This window comes from Megalopta genalis, chromosome 2 (assembly GCF_051020955.1).
Source record: "Megalopta genalis isolate 19385.01 chromosome 2, iyMegGena1_principal, whole genome shotgun sequence".
Lineage (NCBI taxonomy): Eukaryota > Metazoa > Arthropoda > Insecta > Hymenoptera > Halictidae > Megalopta > Megalopta genalis.
The window spans coordinates 13,885,720-13,905,782 of NC_135014.1; the positions used below are offsets into that span (position 1 = coordinate 13,885,720).

The following is a 20,063-nucleotide window of genomic DNA, read 5'->3' on the forward strand; positions in this document are numbered from 1 at the left end:
ATAAAAGTCTACCAGGACGAATTTCTTGGGATCACTGTGTTGGCCGTCCAACGGGACGAGTCAATAAGTTGACGCTCGCACCGCTGCATCGGTCGCTCGCACGGTGATAGATCGATAGATCGTTCAGTTTTCGATAAGAAAGGCCCGCAGCCTCCAAGAATGGTTCCTTTACACCGATACTGCAAACCTAATTTTAAACATTCGAGGCAGACAAGTATCAACGTCGCCTCGCGTGAAATCGCGTGAAATTCCAAGAGCGCGATCCTGGCTGATTTCTATTATTTCGAATTTATTTAATTCTATCATTTATAATCGATTTTCTATTATTTCACGATGCGACACGATGCGTGTTCGTACAAGATGCGGATTTTTTAATCCGACTTTCCCTTCATAAATAGAACATTTTCGTCGTCGTTCGAAAGATTTGTCGACGAAGTGAATTGCACGTGATTCGAATCAACGAAGAAAATGCTGTTGAAATGCATATTGCCAAAATTTTATCTGGAAAATCACTGGCGGCTGATTTTCACTTGATTGTCCTTCATTGACGCTAGAACTACCAAACCAGTCAAAATTACTGGTCCGTCTGATTCGTTTTCTTCCACAATTCCTGACGTCCTAAGAATGCTTCGTTACAATTGCAAATCCTACAAAGTTTAAGTAAATCAAATATCCTCATTGTTATAAAACTATATGTTATTGGTTAGGGCTCTGTAGTTCAGTGTTAGAGGAACGTATCAACATTCGTATCTAACGTCCCATTTTTATGACATCCGTAAATGTTATATTATAAAATTATTAATATTATTATTATTATTATGTTATATTTTATTATCCGTGAATGTTAGCAACTGGACAAATTGAATGCAGCGGTCAAGGAAAAGCGACCAGAATTAGTCGATCGTAAAGGTGTCATTTTCCAGCAGGACAATGCTAGGCCGCACACGTCTTTGTCCATTCGGCAAAAATTCATGGATATTGGTTGGGAATCGATGTTACACCCACCGTATAGCCCTGATCTCGCGCCATCGGATTACCACTTGTTTCGATCCCTGGACAACCCCTTCGTGGTAAAACTTTTAACGACGACGACGCTGTAAAATCTCGCTTAACTCAGTTTTTGGCCGAAAAGGATCAGACTTTCTACGAGCGTGGAATTTTCAAGCTGTCGGAGAGATGGCGAAAAGGTCATCGAACAAAATGGAAAATGCATTACAGATTAAACTTCATTCCAAGTAAAAAGAAATTTTTTATTTCATTGAACAAATCGGCAATTACTTAGTTGCCAACCCAATATACGGCAAAGGAGTTGGTAGAGTAAAAAAGGTAATTTTGCTACGAAGCCTACAAAACTGTACTTTGGCCAGATAGATCGACGAAATACCCCATGGCGCGACTCGCGGGCTCCGAAACTTAACCCAGACCTTGAATCGCTTCGTGTCAAGGAACGCGGTTAATTTTGAGAGCGAGATACGGAACGGGAAAGAGAGAGCGAGAGAGAGCGAGAGAGCGAAAGAGGAAGAGAGAGAAAGAAGGAGACGGCAGACTTCGCGGGAAGCCACGAATTTAACGCGCGTCGTAATCGATGAAGCGGACACCGGACACCGGGCCGGCTCGACACCTTGAATCGAGATGATACCTTCGACCGGTTAATCGACCGGTCCGGCCGCGAGGCGCGGAAACCACCGAGAGCGGTCGTGGAACGCAAACGGAAACTTAGCTTCCCTCGCACGGGACGACGATTTAAAACGGCGACGCGAGGATGTCGGGGCTAACGGTTTCGGTAAATACTCGTGGAAACGGGCCGAAGAGGGACGGAAGAGGAGGAGGTCCCGGTCGCCGCGCGTCGTCGGATATTAATTTCACGGCGGTAATCTCTCGTTATAAAAATAAATTACGGCCGCGGTTCGAGCGGATTAAGTAACAAAACGTACCGCGACTCCGGGCGACACGGATTCGATCTTCCTTCGATCGTCGTCTCCGGACTCGTCGTCGAGCAGCACGCTCCTCCTCCGGCCTCCTCTCGAGTTCTTCTCCCGTTACCCCGATCCTCCCGGTGCCACCCGTCCTCGCGGAAACGAGAAAAACGACCATAAATCGCGACCATGTAATACCGCTATCAACGTGTATTACATAGACGCGGCGCGTCGTTTGATGAATCGCCCGATGCAAATTACGTGCGGTCCGACGATGAGACCGAGATCGAGCGAGTTCGGCACGAGAACAGGCTGTACGCGCGACCGAACCGCTATTTACCGCGATAATTTCGATTTACGGGAACGTCGTGAACGTCGTGGACGTTGCGAACGTCCTGAACGCCGTGCACTCGGCACGTAAGGACGCACGCGAGCCTCGATATCCGAGTCTCGGTTAAGCGTTACGCACACGCTAACGCAACCTGCCTCGCCGATTGTCACGGAACACAGCAGAAAAATCGCGGGTCGAGACCGTCAAACCGTTTCGCGCTCGCTGGTACACCGGATGGTTTCGCGGATCGAAAACTGCGAGGACCGCTCCTGCTGGATCGTTGATCCCGTTTCCTGCTTCGATCGCGACTTAGTACGATAGATAGATGCGACTAACTGGTATACAGAGTGTCCGAGAAATGTCTCGTAATATGGAAATCGGGGGTTCCTGAGATCATTCGAAGCAACATTCTCCTTGGCGAGCATGCAATCCGCGGTTTTGTTTACGAGTTATTAACGAAAAACTGGGGCCAATGAGAAGCGAGCTTGGCTGGCGCAGGCCGGTTGAGCCAATGAACGGAACTGAGCTTCGTCCACTCATATTGGCTCGGCTGTCTCGCGCCAACTGATCTCGCCTCTCATTGGTCACTGTTTTTCGTTAATAGCTCGTAAACAAAGCCGCGGATTGCATTTTCGCTAAGGAAAAGGTTACTTCGAATGACCCACGAAGCCTCCAGTTTCCGGATTGCGAGATATTTTTGGGACACCCTGTGTACTGTTTATTTCCATCTTTAGCCGACCAATTCTGTTGAAAGTATTATACATGCATACAGTTACTCAGGAAATTCAGCGTACACGTTTTAAAACGCAATAACGTTTTTAAAACTGAACTAAGTGACTTGAATTTTCTTTTAGGTGATAGTGGAACTAGTCTACCAGACGATGATCAAAATGCTTTTCTTAAATTTTGCTATTACTTGGAACGACGAAAAGTAAATAAACTCTCGTTTTTTAACTTTTTTGTTCGAGCCTATAACGGAAATTAAAAACCACCAGTTATATATACCCCCGCGCATCGTTCAAAGAAGCTAGAAGCAGCGAACGTTAGAACAGAAACAATGGTAATGGGAAAAGAAAGCGTGTCAATGTCATGGGAAATATAGTTACGCTTTCGAGCGAACCGGTGGTTAACCTAATAATTAAGAAAGCTACGAATCACCGACGATTAAGGACGTCGACAACGAGAAGCGAGCAATAAGATCCAACGCTGAAAGCTCGTAAGATCCGACGGTCCGAGTATCGATAGTTAACCGTGCGTTTACGGTGGAGGAGTTCTCGCCTAATAACTGAAATTTCGATGTTACATTAGTTTCATTAACGGAGCGGTTTAATCTGGAATGCGTTTTATTTTGGTATCTTTTCTCTAAAAAAATCTATGCAACTTTGCGACGAGGTGAATAGTCGAAATTGTTGATAGCACAGAGCCTCGTGTGCAATCTTGTGTTAAAAAAGGCACCCTTATGGTTGTCATGATTCCAAGCGGTCTATTTTTCTGACAACGAAACAAAATAAAACGAAAAACAGAATTTTTTTCAGAAGAAAAAATTAATAATTATTAGTAATTGTTAATTTGATAATTTTTTGACAGATTTATGTTTAAATTTGTAAGGTTACATTTTTTCAGTAAAATTTTTCTCTCTCTCTCTAAAAAAAAAAGGACGATACTGTATCGATATAGCAAATGGGCGAAAAGAAAGCAGATTTTATTAGACGCTAATTTTATTACAAATCTCTGCTTGATTAAATATATTTTGAACGATTTTAAATAATTATATTCTATATGAATTCTTAAATTAATTTTTAAAAATACTTATTTCTAAATAGAAAAATCATATATGTTCTTAGACAATAAACTACTTCTCTATACACAAAACTTTTCAAAATGGCTTCTTTCGTTTTTCTAATTCAGTAGACACTGACACATAAGCAATTCAGGTGAAGATATATACTCTCTTTATTTTTATTACTTCTTCTGTAACAAAGGATTTTTCTACCCTCATACGTGAATAAATCATTTATTATCAATATTATAGATTTGAATATATTATCAAAAAATGCAATATTCAGCAAGAAAAATTAGTATTATTATTATTATAAGATAAACTCAGCTTAAAATCGTTCTACGGTCGAACGAACAGGTGATCCTGATATTGGAGCGCCGGATAATAATCGAGGTTCCATTGTACCTTCCGAAAATGAAATAAAAGCAGATCGACATTTCGAAGGTTCCAGACTTCGTATACCTACTTCTTAATCGGCAAGGTCAGTGGTTTCGCGAAAGCCGGAAACTTTCGTCGTGAGAGGAACCGGCGCGACGGCTGCGGAACGGTCGTCCAAAGCAGGATGCGGTTCGTTAAACGTTGTCGACTCGTGTCCGGGCGCTGTCCGACAAAAAAATTGAGACGTTTAGTTAATTATCGAACGACGCGACAACGACGCGTGTTTCGCTTCACGCGATATTCGGACAGGTCGTGCGTTCCTTCTTCCCTTTTTTTTCCCCTCCCCCTTTTCTTTCTTTTTTCTCGCCGGAGCGGCACGGTAGTATATTCGTGTCCGTTGGATGTCTGGCAGCGTGTTAACGCGCGATCCCGTCCGCAGATATCGGAGATATATTTTCAGCGATAATCTTGTCGCTAATAAAAATCGCATTTAATAACGCTTTCCCAAGGATGCACGCGGCACCGCGCCGCGCAGCGCAGCGCCGTAACTTCTCCAACGATCCTCGACCTTAATAACCGCGCCAACAGACCGATAACGTTCTCGTTTCGATGGTACCGTGACCGATAAAAACCTAATGAAACACCTTCGACCACCGTTTCGACACGCGACAAATCATACGTATAACCGCGGCCGACAAGCGCGCCCCGGCGAACCTAATTCGCCCCGTTCGCTAATTATCAAGGAATTCAGATCTTTATGTGGACCGACCGCGCGAGCGTTGGGACCGACCACGAACGATCGAGCGAATCTACAAGATTGGTTCGGTTAGTTCGCTCTTATAATGCCGAACAACGGCTGCACTGAAGAAAAAACTTGCTCTTTTTAAACAGTTTTTCAGAAATAACAGTTTCATTTCTTTAGTCATGTTACTTTGTCAATCTTCCAATTATTAGGTTCTACGATATTCTTGTAATCTCTTTACGACATTCTTTTTCTTTCATTTTTCTAAAAATTATGTTATGATAAATGTGTGCGTGCGTGCGCGTGCGTGTGATAATATATATATATATATACATATTTATATATATAGATAGCAATAGTAATTTATTTGTTCACGTGAACGGGTAGAAAACCCTTTGTTACAGAAGAAAAAATAAAAAGAAAGACTTTGTATAAACAAAAAAATGTCTAATTAAAAAAAATGAAAAGAAGAAAATAAAAGAAAAAGAATATCGTAAAGGTTACAAAATGTCGTAAAAACTGATAATTAGAATATTGACAAAGGAACGTGAATACAGAAATGAAACTGTTATTTCTTGAAAACATTTATAAAGCGAGAAGAATAAATAAAAAGAGAGATTTTATATAGTCAAAAATTTTCTTTTTGTTTATATAAAATCTTTCTTTTTATTTCTTTTTCTGTAACAAAGGGTTTTCTACCCGTTCACACGAACAAATAAATTACACACTATTGCTATTATTATATGTAAATGAATAAATGAAAGGGTATGTCAAGGTTTAATTAATTTAACGTAACCTTGACATAACCTCGACATAACCTTGACATAACCGGCGAGTAAAGTGCAATTTGTAGAAACAAACCTACGAGGGAAAGGTACGTCTTGATTTTCATGATTTTTCGTGCTTCGGGAGCTGCCTTAAGATTTCAATTTTTCCCCACTTCCAGCGCGCGGCAATCGCAGAAATTACATAAAACTGAATGAATATATTGAACGAAGTAACAATGAAGATGTTAATATATGTGCGTGGTGTTCGAGGCTGCTTCCTCAAGCTTCTTACGCATCGACGCAAGAATTCGTGTTTAAATCTGAACAAACAATTCTGTCAGCCATATATGGACGACCCGGCGGTCGACGTGTTGAGATAAGCTCAAGTAGATCGTCACCCGGCTTGATCAAACATCGAGAATCACGGTCTCGAAATTCACCGATCGTTTGACGCTATTTTTACCGATCTACTCGACACGCATACCTATTTTTTACTCGATTCATTTTACGATCATTATACTGGAAAAGTTGTAAAGTGAATGCAGAAGAAGCGATCAACGCGATGAATGTCGCGCGAGCTACGTGTAACTGGAATTAATTTGAGTGAAATTGAATTGTGGGTGACACCAGTTTTCAAGTATAAGTTTTTTGAAATTCATTTTTATTGTAATATATTCGAAGGAACCGAATGTTACCAAGATTTTAAGAAAAAGGTTGAATTATTAGTTACTATGATCAATTTGAACTTTCCGGCTTGGCTTTTATTAATTAAACGACTGATATTGCAAGAATTCGCGATGTTGTAAGACTTCGTCTGCCGCGTCAGCCGTACATGGGCGAAAGAATTGTTTAAACTTTAATTTCTAAAAATTAATTTTTACGCTAATCCTCGTTATAATTCCTTCATTTTATTAAGATTCGCAGGAGACGCGAACGTTGATGAAGTAATTAGTGCCATGTACGCTTGCTTTGCAATTTGAATTCGATCGAATGACATACTTTAATTTCATGAAATTGTCGTGAAAGTGTGTTACATTGCATTTACCGAATTTCGCCAAAACTGCATAAAATCCGCGGTCCGGTGATCACTTTCTATTCCAGTTTCGTAACGCGAAGGGGGTACGTCCCGTTGAAATATTTGACATAAAATTAGAAGAAAAAAGAAACAAATCGTCTATGCTGCCGGCGTAGGTAGCGAAACACCGTCGGATCCGGTCGCGCGAGTCCCGAAACTCGGACCGAGCTGTTCCGAGTCCGGTCCACGGCTGCGATCCGTGCTCCGTTTCCGAGCGGGACGAGTTTCGCGCGTCACCGCCGCTTTTGTCGCCTCGTACCCGAGCCTCGTGGCTCTCGCGTTCTCGCCGACACGACAAGAGCAGCGAACGGTAATCGATCGCCGATGGAATCGCCTGTCTCCCGGCGAGAGTCTAGATTTCCGCGGAAGACCGACGGGGGCTATCGATCAGCCGAGATCCGGGAAAAGAAGACGCGTGGGCAGCGGTGTTCCACGCATGGAAAATCAACGGGCTAGAACGTCACGAAAGTGCAGACTCGCGACTGTCGCTGTTGCAGAGTCACGTGGAGAAACGTTGGGTCGCGATCCGGCCTATGTTCGAGGGTTACGTGTTCCTCGACGCGGCCGAGATTTACACGGCGGGAAACGTCGCGCCGAGCCCCGTCGTCTCGGACAGGAAATCGATGGGCGAGCTTCGACTATAACCGATTCGACTGCGCCGGAAAATGGTCGGGCCGTCGACGATACCTGAAATCGCGTCATGGAAATTTTCATCGCTGCGACGTGCCGATTCTTTCCCTCGATTACAGGTCGTTAATGCCACGGTTTTTTTTTACCGATTCGGTCGTTTACAATTCTCAATTTAAATTTACTTTGTTTCGGATTTTTCAAGCTTGTTTCGTTTCTTGTCTACATTTAACTTTGCTTTGAATTTACTTAAGTTTGTTTGTTGTTTCAAGTTTAATGTTCAGTTCATTTTGTGTTAGGATTAAATTTACGTTCACGATGTATTAAATTCTAGTATACAAATATACATTTTTGTATATTTGTTTATATATATTGTATTAATTGTGTGCAAGGGAATTAAACCGGTGAATAAGCGAATGAAATGAAACGAAAGGAGATTAAAATAAATTGAATGAAATTTCCGAGAAAATGGTTGCGAGAAATTACCGATTCGGTTATTTTAATTCCCTTGTATACAACTAATACGAAATATATGTGTATATCTGTAAACAGAAATAAGAAAGTTATAAACTTAAATGAACAATATAAACTTAAATTCAATCTGAAAACAAGATAAACTTAAATTTCATCTGTAAACAAAATAAGCTAAAATTTAATAGGAATAAATATTATTATTATTATTATACAATAAATGATAATAATGACCGAATCGATAAAAATCCGTATCGCGAAAACGAGCCGCAGCCGAACCTGTTGCGGATCGCAAAATCGACGGAAACGATCGCGAAACGAGCCGAAACGCGACGCGACGCCGCGGTCCCTCGATGCCTCGAATCGTCGTCCAACGGAACTGTTATTTCAGTTTCGATGATCGGACGTGAGCAATGATAACGATACGCGATGCAAAAGCGCGGTTGTAAGCGAGCGGGAACGCCGAGATCGCGGTTTTGCTCCGCTCCGCAGAACAAGACTTATTGCCCGTCGACGCCTGCTAACGTTCGAAACTCGAACTGGATTTATACGACACGCTTCCGCTTGTTTCTCCCCCGGAGAACTCTTAATTAAGACTTTATAAATCACGAATCGACATTCACGTTTCACGTTTTTCTTCCCACGTTGGGCTCGCTTTTCTCAGATCGTGCTGAACTCGATGCACCGATACCAGCCGAGGATACACTTGGTCCGCTGCCGACAGACGGACGACAACAACCTGCACATCACCGACCTGCAGAAGGAGGAGCACAAAACCTTCATATTCCCCGAGGCGATCTTCACCGCGGTGACGGCCTACCAGAATCAGCTGGTGAGCACCACGACGAGAGATCTCTTTCTCGACGATCTTTTCTTAATCCTCGGCGATTTAATCGCGTCTCAGATCCTGGATGCTGATGCGGCGACTGTCGCGCTTCATCATATATATATATTATATATTTATTATAATATATTATATAATATATTTATTTATTTACTTATTCGTTCATTCACGGGCCCAAACGATACGATACGTGAAATAATTACAAAGGGTGTCAATTTTTGAGTGTTACTTTTAAATATCGCGCCATTTAAAGCCTCTGCGCCAGATTGCCATATATTGTTTGACATTTGACAAGTTGAAACATTGCGGTGAACAAAAATGGAGAGACATTCGATTCGGCAACGCCTGTCTGTTATTAAAAATAATTACGAATTCGGTGAAAGTTATGCAAAAGTTGGAACACAATTTCGTGCAGAACACGAAAGTGAAAACTGTCCGTCGAAGAACTTGCAAATCGAACGAATAATTTACAAATTTGAAGAAAGTGTTTTTTGCTTGCGAATAAAGTTGGTAAACAGCATCGTCGTAGTGTTCACTATTTTCATCGTTCGAAGTTTCACCTACTCGTTTTTATCACAAATGCATAAAACCCGCGGTCTAGTCGCAGCGCATAATCGATTCCAAATATTGTTTGAAATAGAAAATAACGTTTCATGTAATACTACGTACATACGTATATTTACAGTCGTAATAATATCAATCTTTATAGCGAAACATTATGTTTGCAGCTGTTCTTTTATACATTCATGCATATTAAGAGCTATATTTGCAGTCGTGTTGGTTACAGTTCACTTTTATCACATAGTTTCTGAACTGTTTTTATTTTTTTTTTCTAATATTCAAAGAAGATTTGATACCTGTGTCGTGGGCAAATTTGTACCGACCAAAGAAACTTCGAAATTCACCTTTAAGTCGTTAAGAAATGTCATTTAAATTGGTAAAGTTGTGTTCAGTAGCGAGAACTGCTGAAAGGCTGCTAACGGGGCGCAGTAATTGGCTCCTTTACCCATATAACTATAGCTCGAACGATTTCGTGCCTTCTCTTTGAACTCGTTTCCCTTCTGTTCTCTCTCTCCCTCTCTCTCTCTTTCTCTGTCTGTCTTTCTCGCGTGCAAAAGCGCCGCCAATCGACGGATTATTATCATGTTGCAGATAACGAAGCTGAAGATCGACAGCAACCCGTTCGCCAAGGGTTTCCGGGACTCGTCGAGACTGACGGACTTCGATCGGTAGGTAGCATCTCGGACGAATCGCGGCAGATCGGTCGATTTGTTTCGCGCGTGGATCGATTAGCGTCGCGTCGCGGCGATTGCGATGCGATGCGATGCGATACGATACGATACGATACGATACGATACGATACGATACGATACGATAAGATACTATGCGATGCTATGCGATGCGAGGCGATGCTAGCCGGAGCGGACGCAGCGATCATTACGCGCCATTATAACGTCGGCACCTTAATCATAGCGCCGGCCGAATTATCGCGCGATCTCTTAGATCTCGTTAAAAGTGGAAATTTATACAACGCTAAATGTTGAAGGAGAGCCGCGCGTTTGATCCTGAGCAAGCGTGCGCGCACAGTCGGCCGATTCCGGAGTTATCCGCGATCATCTATCTGCATGAATGACGACGCACCTGCCCGGCCGCTCGCTAGCCGCGCCTTTCGCGTTTATGACCGGCCCGGTATACGCGCGTGACAGAAAAGTATTTCTTTTTTTTTTCACCTGTGCGTGTCCGTGTTCCGTGTTCCGTGTTCGTGTGTCGTGTTCCTGTTCCTGGTACGCTCGCGATGCTCGTTCGAGCGGCGGCGGCGGCGGCATTGCTGCCGCGCGTCAACGGATTACCGTTAACGGCGACAAACTAACGCCCCAATTAGCAACGTTTCCATTAATCCTGGCAGATGCTCGGCAATAATCGAGCGCCGCCGTGCCGCGCCGCGGCCGACACGATTCGGATTGCCCTCGCGGGACCGATACCGGCCCGGTCCAGGACTCCGGCGATCGCAAAGAGAGTCCCAACGATACGGTTATCCCGGTCGTTTCTCTTCAATTAACGCGGCCGAACGGTGGCTGCGCCCGGGTGCGAATACGCCCACTAAATCGTTTACACGGCCGATCTCGACGATCTCTCCGGATCGCGACTCAAGGTTTTATGCAAATGCGTCGCGTCCGGGCATAGGACGCGCGAGGCGGTTTAAAGCGGCGCGGCGTGACCGCGGCGCGGCGCGAAGCGGAGAATCGATAACGGCCACCCAATAAAGTCGTCTTTTGCCGGGGTCTCGGGCTGCCAGCGCGCACACCGGTGCTGTCGCCTCGCGAAAGCGATATCGAGCCCGCAATACGCGAGGCGAGGCGAGGCGCGAGGCAGACACGTCTTCTTTTCTCCCGACGCTCGTCTCCTTTCGTCTCCTCTCCTCCCGGGAACGATCGCGCGCCGCGCCGCACCGCGCCGCCGTCTGCGGCGACCGGCAACACCTGCTGTCCCCGGGATCGTGCGACCGATGCGATTAAAGAATTTGTTCGCCGGTAATGGAGCAATAATTAAAAGATTTTAGTGCCGCCGCGGGAGCTCATTGCCGGTCGCGCTCGAAAAGTCGGACAGCTTCTTGTCGTTATCGCGGCCCAGATTTCGAGCTCGATCGCGCGCGAGAGTGTCCGCTTGGAAATTCCCGTAAGAAGGTCGAAACGTTCGGCGACCGCTCGCCAGCTATGCCTAGGGATGTTTCGATACCGCGTCTGGGTGTCGCTACTTTTACTTAGTTGCGGGTATCGGAACAAAGTATCGATAATTATTCGATATCGAAACGAAAGTATCGATAGCTACTTGATATCGAAACGAAAGTATCGATAGCTACTTAATATCGAAACATAAGTATCGATAGTTACTGAATATCGAAATAGAGATTTCGATATCTACCTAATATCGAAATAAAAGTATCGATACCTACCTAATATCGAAACGAAGGTATCGATACTTACTTAATATCGAAACAAAAGTATCGATAGTTACCGAATATCGATATCTATCTGATATCGAAATCAAAGTATCGATACTTACCTGATATCGAAACGAAAGTATCGATAGCTACTTAATATCGAAATAGAGATATCGATATCTACCTAATATCGAAATAAAAGTATCGATACCTACCCGATATCGAAACGAAAGTATCGACAGCTACTTAATATCGAAACAAAAGTATCGATAGCTACTGAATATCGAAATAAAGATATCGATATCTACCTGATATCGAAACGAAAGTATCGATAGCTACTTAATATCGAAATAAAGGTATCGATAGCTAATTAAAATCGAAACAACAGTATCGATATCTACTTAATATCGATATAAAGGTATCGATACCTGCTTAATATCGGAATGAAAGTATCGATTGCTAATTAAAATCGGAACAACAGTATCGATAGCTACTTGTATCGAATGATATGATACGTTGACCATTGAACGATGATACTAGGATCATTTATAGTTTGTAGATAGAAACAAACGACGATTTCTTTAAGCATCTAATTCTGAATTTTATTTCGTTAATTGGAATAATCACGCGCGACGACACGTCGCTACCATATTTATCGTTATTAAAGAGAAAGGAGAAACAAGAGTCCGAGAAGTAATAATAAATCATATTCGTTCGAACGTTATCGAGAAAAATCTGTTCCGACAAATCAACAAGTCGGTCGATTCTTAATAAATAAGGGATACGGACATCTAATTTACAAGACGGGTTTATCACGCTGATGAGATTATACCGTAGATAACAAGAATACATAGATCAACTAGGTTGGTGATTTCTGAAACGTGCCCCCTCCTATCGATACTCGCATTACTCACGTTACTCGATACGTGCACCGACTTCTTTTTTTTTCGATACCGAGCCGATATCCCAACCAAAATTATCGATGCAAGAACTACTCGCCATCGAGTCCGAAAGTATCGAATATTACTCACTGTTACTTACTTGGACCGATATATTTCTAGTTTATGCCGGATACTGTCGTGTTTCGGTTTTCTCCGCGGCAAATAGCAGAGAAAGGATGACAGAGGGGAAGGGAGGGAGAGGGAGGGAGAGAGAGAGAGAGAGAGATTGCGACGAAGAAAGAGAGAGAGAGAAAAAGAGAGAGAGAGAGCGACAGAAAAAGAAAGAGAGAGCGATAGAAAAAGAAAGAGAGAGCGATAAAGGCAGAAAGAGAGAGAAAGAGAGAGAGAGAGAGAGAGCGACAGGAAAAGAAAGAGAGAGCGATAAAGGCAGAAAGAGAGAGAAAGGGAGAGGGAGAGAGTGAAAAGAAGATGGAACGAGAAGAGAGAGGGAGAGAGAAGAGAAGGAGAGAGGTTCGCCGGTAATCACGTGCAAATCGGAGGCGTGTCGAGAACTCGGTCGAACCGCAAAGTCCTTTCCTCGACTAATGCGTTCTCGCCGCGAGAGTTTGAACGCGTTTCCGAGAACCGATGGGCGTGACCGGGCTTTTCAACGTTTTTCGTGAAACGTCGAACCGAGACGGCGTTGTGTACCCGTCAGCTTTCCAAACCCGACACGAGACCACGAGAGGAGGATCGGGTTGGAACGCGATCGATGATAGGGTGGGTTGGTCGTGGTCGTCGTTGTTTGTCCAGGAGAGATTCGACTCTTAACGGATCGACGCGACGCGGTTTCTGTTCGCCGATCGACCACTTTAATGACACGGCAGTTTGGAGGAAAGACGATCGTTCCGAAATCACTGGCCCCGTCTACCACGACCCTCCTCAAATCAGCACCTGCCTAACCGAGATCACGAAATATCTTGCCCCGTCATTCCGTCGAGCGGCCCGTCCATCGAGAGCACTCTCTCTTTTCTCTCTCTCTCTCTCGCTCTCTCTCTCTCTCTGTCTCTCTTTCTCTCTCTTTCTCGAGAGACGCGTGGAGCATACCGTTTCAAAAGTTTATCCTTTCGTTCGCTTCGCGGGGAAAACGAGATTTTCCAGCGGCGATCCAGATCGCGTAGCTCTTTCGGAGCGAAGGTGTCGAGAAGAAGCCGCGTCGCGGCGCGCCGCACCGGGCCGGGCCGGGCCGGATCGAGCCGCGCCGCGGCGGAACGCATCGGTCGCGATAAGAGGGTGTGCAAGATCGAAGAAAACGGTTCGATTCGGTCGGTTAAGAGGAATGGAGCGGAACGGAAGGGAACGGAAGGGAACGCGCGGCTTTGGCGGTTACGGCAGTCGTGTTCGGCTGCACGGATGCGGCTCTGGCGGCGTCCGGAGTTAATGAGAGAGCGGCCGTACGGGGCAATACGGCGCATGCTCCCGCCCACTTCACGCCGCCGCTGATAGATAGATGCCCCTCCGGCCCTTTTTCCCTTCCCCTCCGCCTTGCCGGCCGCTCTTTCTCCGTTTCTCTCGCGCCCCACGCCACGGCCCGGTCCCCGGTACCCTCTCTCTCTCTCTCTCCCTCTCTCTTTCTCTCTTTGCCGTTCCCTCGGCCGTTTCGGCCCTTTCGCCGACCATCATCGGGCCCGCGTTCTCATACGTGCCCGCAAAAAGCCCCGAAATCGTTGTTATAAAGATATTACGGTAACTGCGAAAATTTAAGAACCGTTTATAAAAACGCGGCCGCCTCTCTCTCTCTCTCTCTCGCTCTCTCGTCCCTCTTCTTCTTCTTCTTCTTCTCATCTTCTACCCTCCCCCCTCTCTCCCCGTCGACGACTCACCTTCTAGCCCGTCCGACTCGCCCTCCATCCGTGGGCTCCAAATTTACGGTCAGCTGCCGCGAGAAACTCGAAATTGCCTCGACGAGAGAGTCGGTTGGTACGGGTGTGTGCTCCCGAGGAATGGATCGCGAAAAGAGAGAAAGAGAGAGAGAGAGAGAGTTGTGTACCGATCCACTCTCCAAGGATATCCAACGATTCTCGAGGATCGCGTGGCCCAGCGGGACGGAAACGGGCGCGCGCGTCGACGAAACGACAGCCTCGCCGCGGTCTCTCCGAAACTGCTTCGGGGACTCGCGTTCTCGGTCAACGGCTGTCGGGAGACAAAACGGTCGAAACGGTCGAAACACAACTCGCCGAGAGAGAGAGAGAGAGAGAGAGAGAGAGAGACGCTGATGCGCAAAGGCGACGGGGAAAGGGAGCGATTTCACGTTGTTCCCTCCGCTCTGGCTCCGCTGACTCCGCTGGCTCCGGAGCCCGGAGTCCGGAGACCGGAGGGCAAGGAGGGCAGGGCATTCATCTATATTAGCTTCGAGAGCGGACGGCCTGTCATTACCGTTGCCGCTCCGGCCGTCTTCTTCCTCGTTTCCCCCTCGCAGGCCCACCGTCATCCTCTCCTCTTTACTCCGGATCGCGCTCGCTCTTTCTCTCTCTCTCTCTCTCTCTCTCGATCTCTCTCGATCTCTCTCGTTCCCGTTCCCGGTCCGGCTCGGGCATCGTTCTCGGACGATCTCGAGCCCCGTTTCTCGGTTTCGCGGACATCGGCACCGAAAGTCGGCTCGATCTCCGGCTCGATCTTCGGGCCATTAGCTGCGCCGAGCCGAGCGGAGCCGAGCCGAGCCACGGATCGATGGAGGACAAGCGGATGGACGTCGCGGAACGAGTGGGAACAGAGAGAGAGAGAGAGAGAGAGAGAGAGAGAGAGAGAGAGAGAGAGAGGGAGGCCGAGGGAGGCTAATAACCGGCGCGGGTTGCGTTTAAAACGCAAAAACAAAGGTCTCGACGTGTGTGCATGCTCGGGCTTTTCGATGCGCCGGCGACCGGCTATCGGGCTAGCCTAAGCTCCCGAGCTGTTTAGGTAGGCTCGCCGAGAGGAACGGCGGAGGGTGAGAGCCAGGGGGAGGGAGAGACGGACCGGACGCGGACCGGCCGCTGCCGCGCGTACATCGACGCTGGCTATCCGACGCGTCAGGGTCATTACCGGATCATTACCTTCCATACCTACCGTGCGACGACGATGATGGCTCGCGAGTCGAGAGTCGAGAGAGTCCGGTCGAGAGTCTAGAGACGAAGACGAAGACGGAGGCGAGTCGACATCGAAAGATCGTCCGCTCGCTCGCTCGCTCGCTTCGGTTCTCGAAGAGGCCACTCACACCGGCTCGCTACTCGCCGTACGCGGTGTGCCCCGGCTTGCACCGCTTGCACCGCTTGCAACTCTTGCGCCGCTTGCACGTGCACGCGGCCCGAAACGATCCGGTCGGAGGTGTGCGAGCCGCATACACACAGAGGCGGCTCTCGATCGCGCGTCGGCCTGCTAGGCGGCAGCCGGGTAAATTACAGGCTCGACCGTATTTTGTGTTGTTTTGTTGTTTTTCAACGCGCCGAAAGGAAATGAGCGAGCAAACGCGTCACGCCACCCCGAACCTGCTAATTTCTATTCATATTTTATGGCTATTAATTTCTTCACTGTTATACTCGCTCTTTCTCCTTCCCCTTTCTCCCTTTCGTTCTTTCTTCGTTCCCTTCGCTCCCTTCGCGCGCCCTACCTCTTCCTTCCTTCCTGCCTTCCTTCCTTTCTTCCTTTCCTTCCCGTTCGATACGTGTACGCGTCCCTCCATCTCTCCTCCCCCTTTTCTCTCGTTCTCCTCGCTCGATTCTTCGGCTCGGAGCTTCTTCACTCGCGCTGCTTCGCCAAGATCGGCCGGCCATTTCTCATTTACCGTTCCCCTTCTTCTTCTTCTTCTTCTTCTTCTTCTTCTCTTTTCTTCCCTTTATCTTTCACCTTCCTCCTTTTTCTCCCCGTCGTTCCGCGGTTTTCTCTACACCGCCATTCTTTCCCTCCGTGGTCTTTCGCGACCGTTCCAGACGGTTCCCCGTTTGCACCGTTTTCGTTTCACGGATTGCAGAAATAGTTTCTAGGTCCATGGAGAACCGTCTCGCCGATTTCGCGCACGCTACGCGGCACCGGATTTAGGGAACCGACGCGAATCCTCCGAAGCCGCGTCGCTCGATGAACTACCTTCGGCCATCGGTGGGGTGTAACCTATTATTATCTACCACTTACCTAATGCCCTGTGTCAGCCTCGGGGGAGGCGGAGAATAACAGGCTCCCCGTTCGATGGAATCCCCTCCGCGCTAATATTCGCCGGCTACGTCCAACCGCAGACCCGTTTTACGTGAAATCGAAAGCGCTTCTTTTTCTTTTCTTTTCTTTTCCATTCTATTCCTTCGCTTCCTTTACATTTCTCCTCTCCCTTCACACTCAGCCGCTTTCTCGATTTCCGCGAGCACTTTGTCCAGCACCGCGTTTTCCATTCGTTTCGTATTCGTCGCGTCCTGTAAACGTCGCGAAGGTACAGCACTTTTCCAGAATAGTTCGCTTCTTGATGTTAGTTGGAGTCGCAAGTTTGTGCCGCGAATGTTCACGTTTTTCATTGAGTTTCGTAAATTCTTATCTCCGAACCTTCGTCACAATTAATTTCTGTACACAAAATTCGTTACAATTAATTTCTTTTATATATAACATATTTTTTCGTATAAATACATTGTAATTAATTTCCTTCGAAAAATTCATCAAAACCGATTTTCCTGTAAAAATTTATCATAATTAATTTTACACGCATCCGATTAAAAAGGGTTGTTCGTCCGCGTTTACTATTCAACAGCGGTGCAACATGCGAACACGCGACGTACGTCTATGCAGCCCGCAGAATCTCTAATGGCGAAACACTCTTCCCGGTTTTTCTAACGAGATCGATCATTTTCTTTTCGAAACGGTGGAACGCCAGCGAGGCGCAGCCGTCCGATCGACGACGGAAACGGTCGCGCCGCGATTCTATTTCGCGGAGCGGAACAGCGGCAAGAACGCGCGCGCCGCTAATCGCGAGAAAGCTCGCGTGCGAGGTACAACCGCTCGCTCCGCTTCCGAGTTCCTTCGGCCGGTACCGGTCGCGATTTTGAATCGAATCGAGTCGTGTCGAGTCGGGTCGAGTCGAGTCGAGTCGAGCAACATCGAGTCGTTTGGCCGGTGGTGCGCCAAGACGGAACGCGAGGCCACGCGAACACATTGTGCTCCGCTGCGTCCCGACGATCCCGAACAGCCGGGAAATCAGCCGCACACGCGAGCGAGCTTTTGTCCTCGCACGGTCGACCCTCGCCGAGCGTCGCACGATGGTACATTTTCCCAAAAAGGTGGCCACGATTCACAACTTTGTACCATTTCTACGAATTATCGACAATCGTGTGTTTTTAATATACTTTCAGATTTTTAGATTTTAATATATTTTTAGATTTTTATATTTTAATATATTTTTAGATTTTAATATATTTTAATACATTTCAATATATTTTAATATATTTTAATACATTTCAATACGTTTCAATATATTTTAATACATTTTTAATCGTATATTATTATACACGCACATACATATATCGATTGATTTCGATTCCCTCTTTTCATTTCGTACCCGTGCGACGGCTGTATAAATTCTCTTTCTTTTTATACATTTCTTATACATATATTTCTATTATTATAAATTTGACATGTATATTATCTAATTATGCGGATTATCTAACGTGCAAAATTCAACAAGAAAAATCAGACGCTATCGACATCAGTACTGCTTTGGAACTTAATTATTGTGAACGTCTCTAATTTTCCGATATTCGGCAATAATTAGATAATTGGGATATAAAATTTAATATGACGATCTTGATTACAAAACACTCTTGCAATTAATTACGGTAAAATCGTTAATTTTTCCGGTTTTTAAGAAAATGTTTCATTGGCCACATGGTACTAATACACGGTGTCCAAAATCGTAATAAAGTATATGATCAATTATATATATATGTATATATTCGATTAATTTCTTCGCGGTCGAAAAGTTGAAAATTTTGTTTCGATGTATAACACAAAATGCATCTACAAAAGCATTTTTTAAGTTTTCGTTGCAGGCTCGGACAAAAACAGGTGGTAGAAACGTCACTTTTTAATTACAATTTTTGAAAGGAATTTTGTTAGCCACCCCCGAAAAGTTTACATTTGCTTAGCGCAATTGAAAAAAGGTTATTCCGTTTTGAAAGGAGTACGAATACCTTTTACGTCGACCGTACATCGAAAATCGCATTTCAGCTAAATTTTTTGGAGAAATGCGCCGCCATGCGTCGCTCGCGTTCCGGTCGCGTTTCGCGAAGCCTCGAGAAACAGCCTAAAAGGCTAACGGCGAGAACTACGAGGCCCCGAGGAGACGTCGCGACGGACCCTCGGACGCGCACCTTGGCCCGTAATTACAACTTATCGAGCGTAACCGCGGTGTTACGAGGAAACCGCTTCGGCTCCGGGACTCGTCGGATCGACGAGAAATATTTATCGGTTGTTGCAACGATTACGGAATTGCCCGACGCGCCGCGAATAGTAATAGCCGGCAGCCGCGGGCACTGTAATTAGGCCTTTTATTGTCTGTACATAAGGAAGCTTTATTAAAACATTAAGGATATAATTCAAGGTCGGCAGGCTGCGGCAAGAGAGGCGCGTCGTGACTCGCGCAGCCAACGGTTAGTGTGTGCAGAGATCGAGTTGTGGAGCCGGTGTGCTGCGTCATTTCCGTTTCGCGTACAGAAGTGAAATTCGCATCGTTTCTTCCCGTTTCGATCTCGAAGAGCTTCTTCGCCCGACGTGCTCGGCTTCCAAAGTCCGCCGCGGCGCCGAACAGTGTTCGAAAACGGCGACTTAGACGGGGGAAACGATATTTTACCGTAAAAATGAATAAACCAATGCGAACAAATATTTCAACTATGTTAACACTTATTGGACGTAATAATTTTAATCTAGTTTAATTTAATTTAATTTAATTTAATTCGTTTATATGTACGGGTAAATTTTATCATGTTCACAGTAAACGACAAAAACATATAACATTAATAGTGACAGAGAATCAGCAAGGTTCTAAGATTTCGACGAGAAATCTAAAACTTTTAAGCGTTCACCATTTGTTCTATTTTCTAACTCATAATTTATACTTTTATTCTGTCTCTATTGTGTCTTTCTGTCTGTACTATAGTTCTTTGTTATAATTTCCATTTATTATACTACAAGGGTCTATGCCCGTTTATCGGTAAATAAATCAAAAATAAATAAACGAATAAAATAAACGGTATTTTAAACGGTATAACAGTTAAATAAACAGTAAACGATGCATACTGTAG

At 45.6% G+C, this 20,063-nt stretch overlaps 1 protein-coding gene across 1 annotated transcript in view; it reads left to right on the forward strand.

Annotated features, from left to right (window-relative positions):
- The window catches only part of LOC117219299 (uncharacterized), a 72,315-nt gene that overhangs the window by 43,717 nt on the left and 8,535 nt on the right, over positions 1-20,063 (forward strand). Inside the window, exons 4-5 of the mRNA XM_033468338.2 lie at positions 8,752-8,919; positions 10,084-10,160. Coding sequence (XP_033324229.1) covers positions 8,752-8,919; positions 10,084-10,160 — 245 coding nt within the window. The remainder of the gene's footprint in view (positions 1-8,751; positions 8,920-10,083; positions 10,161-20,063) is intronic.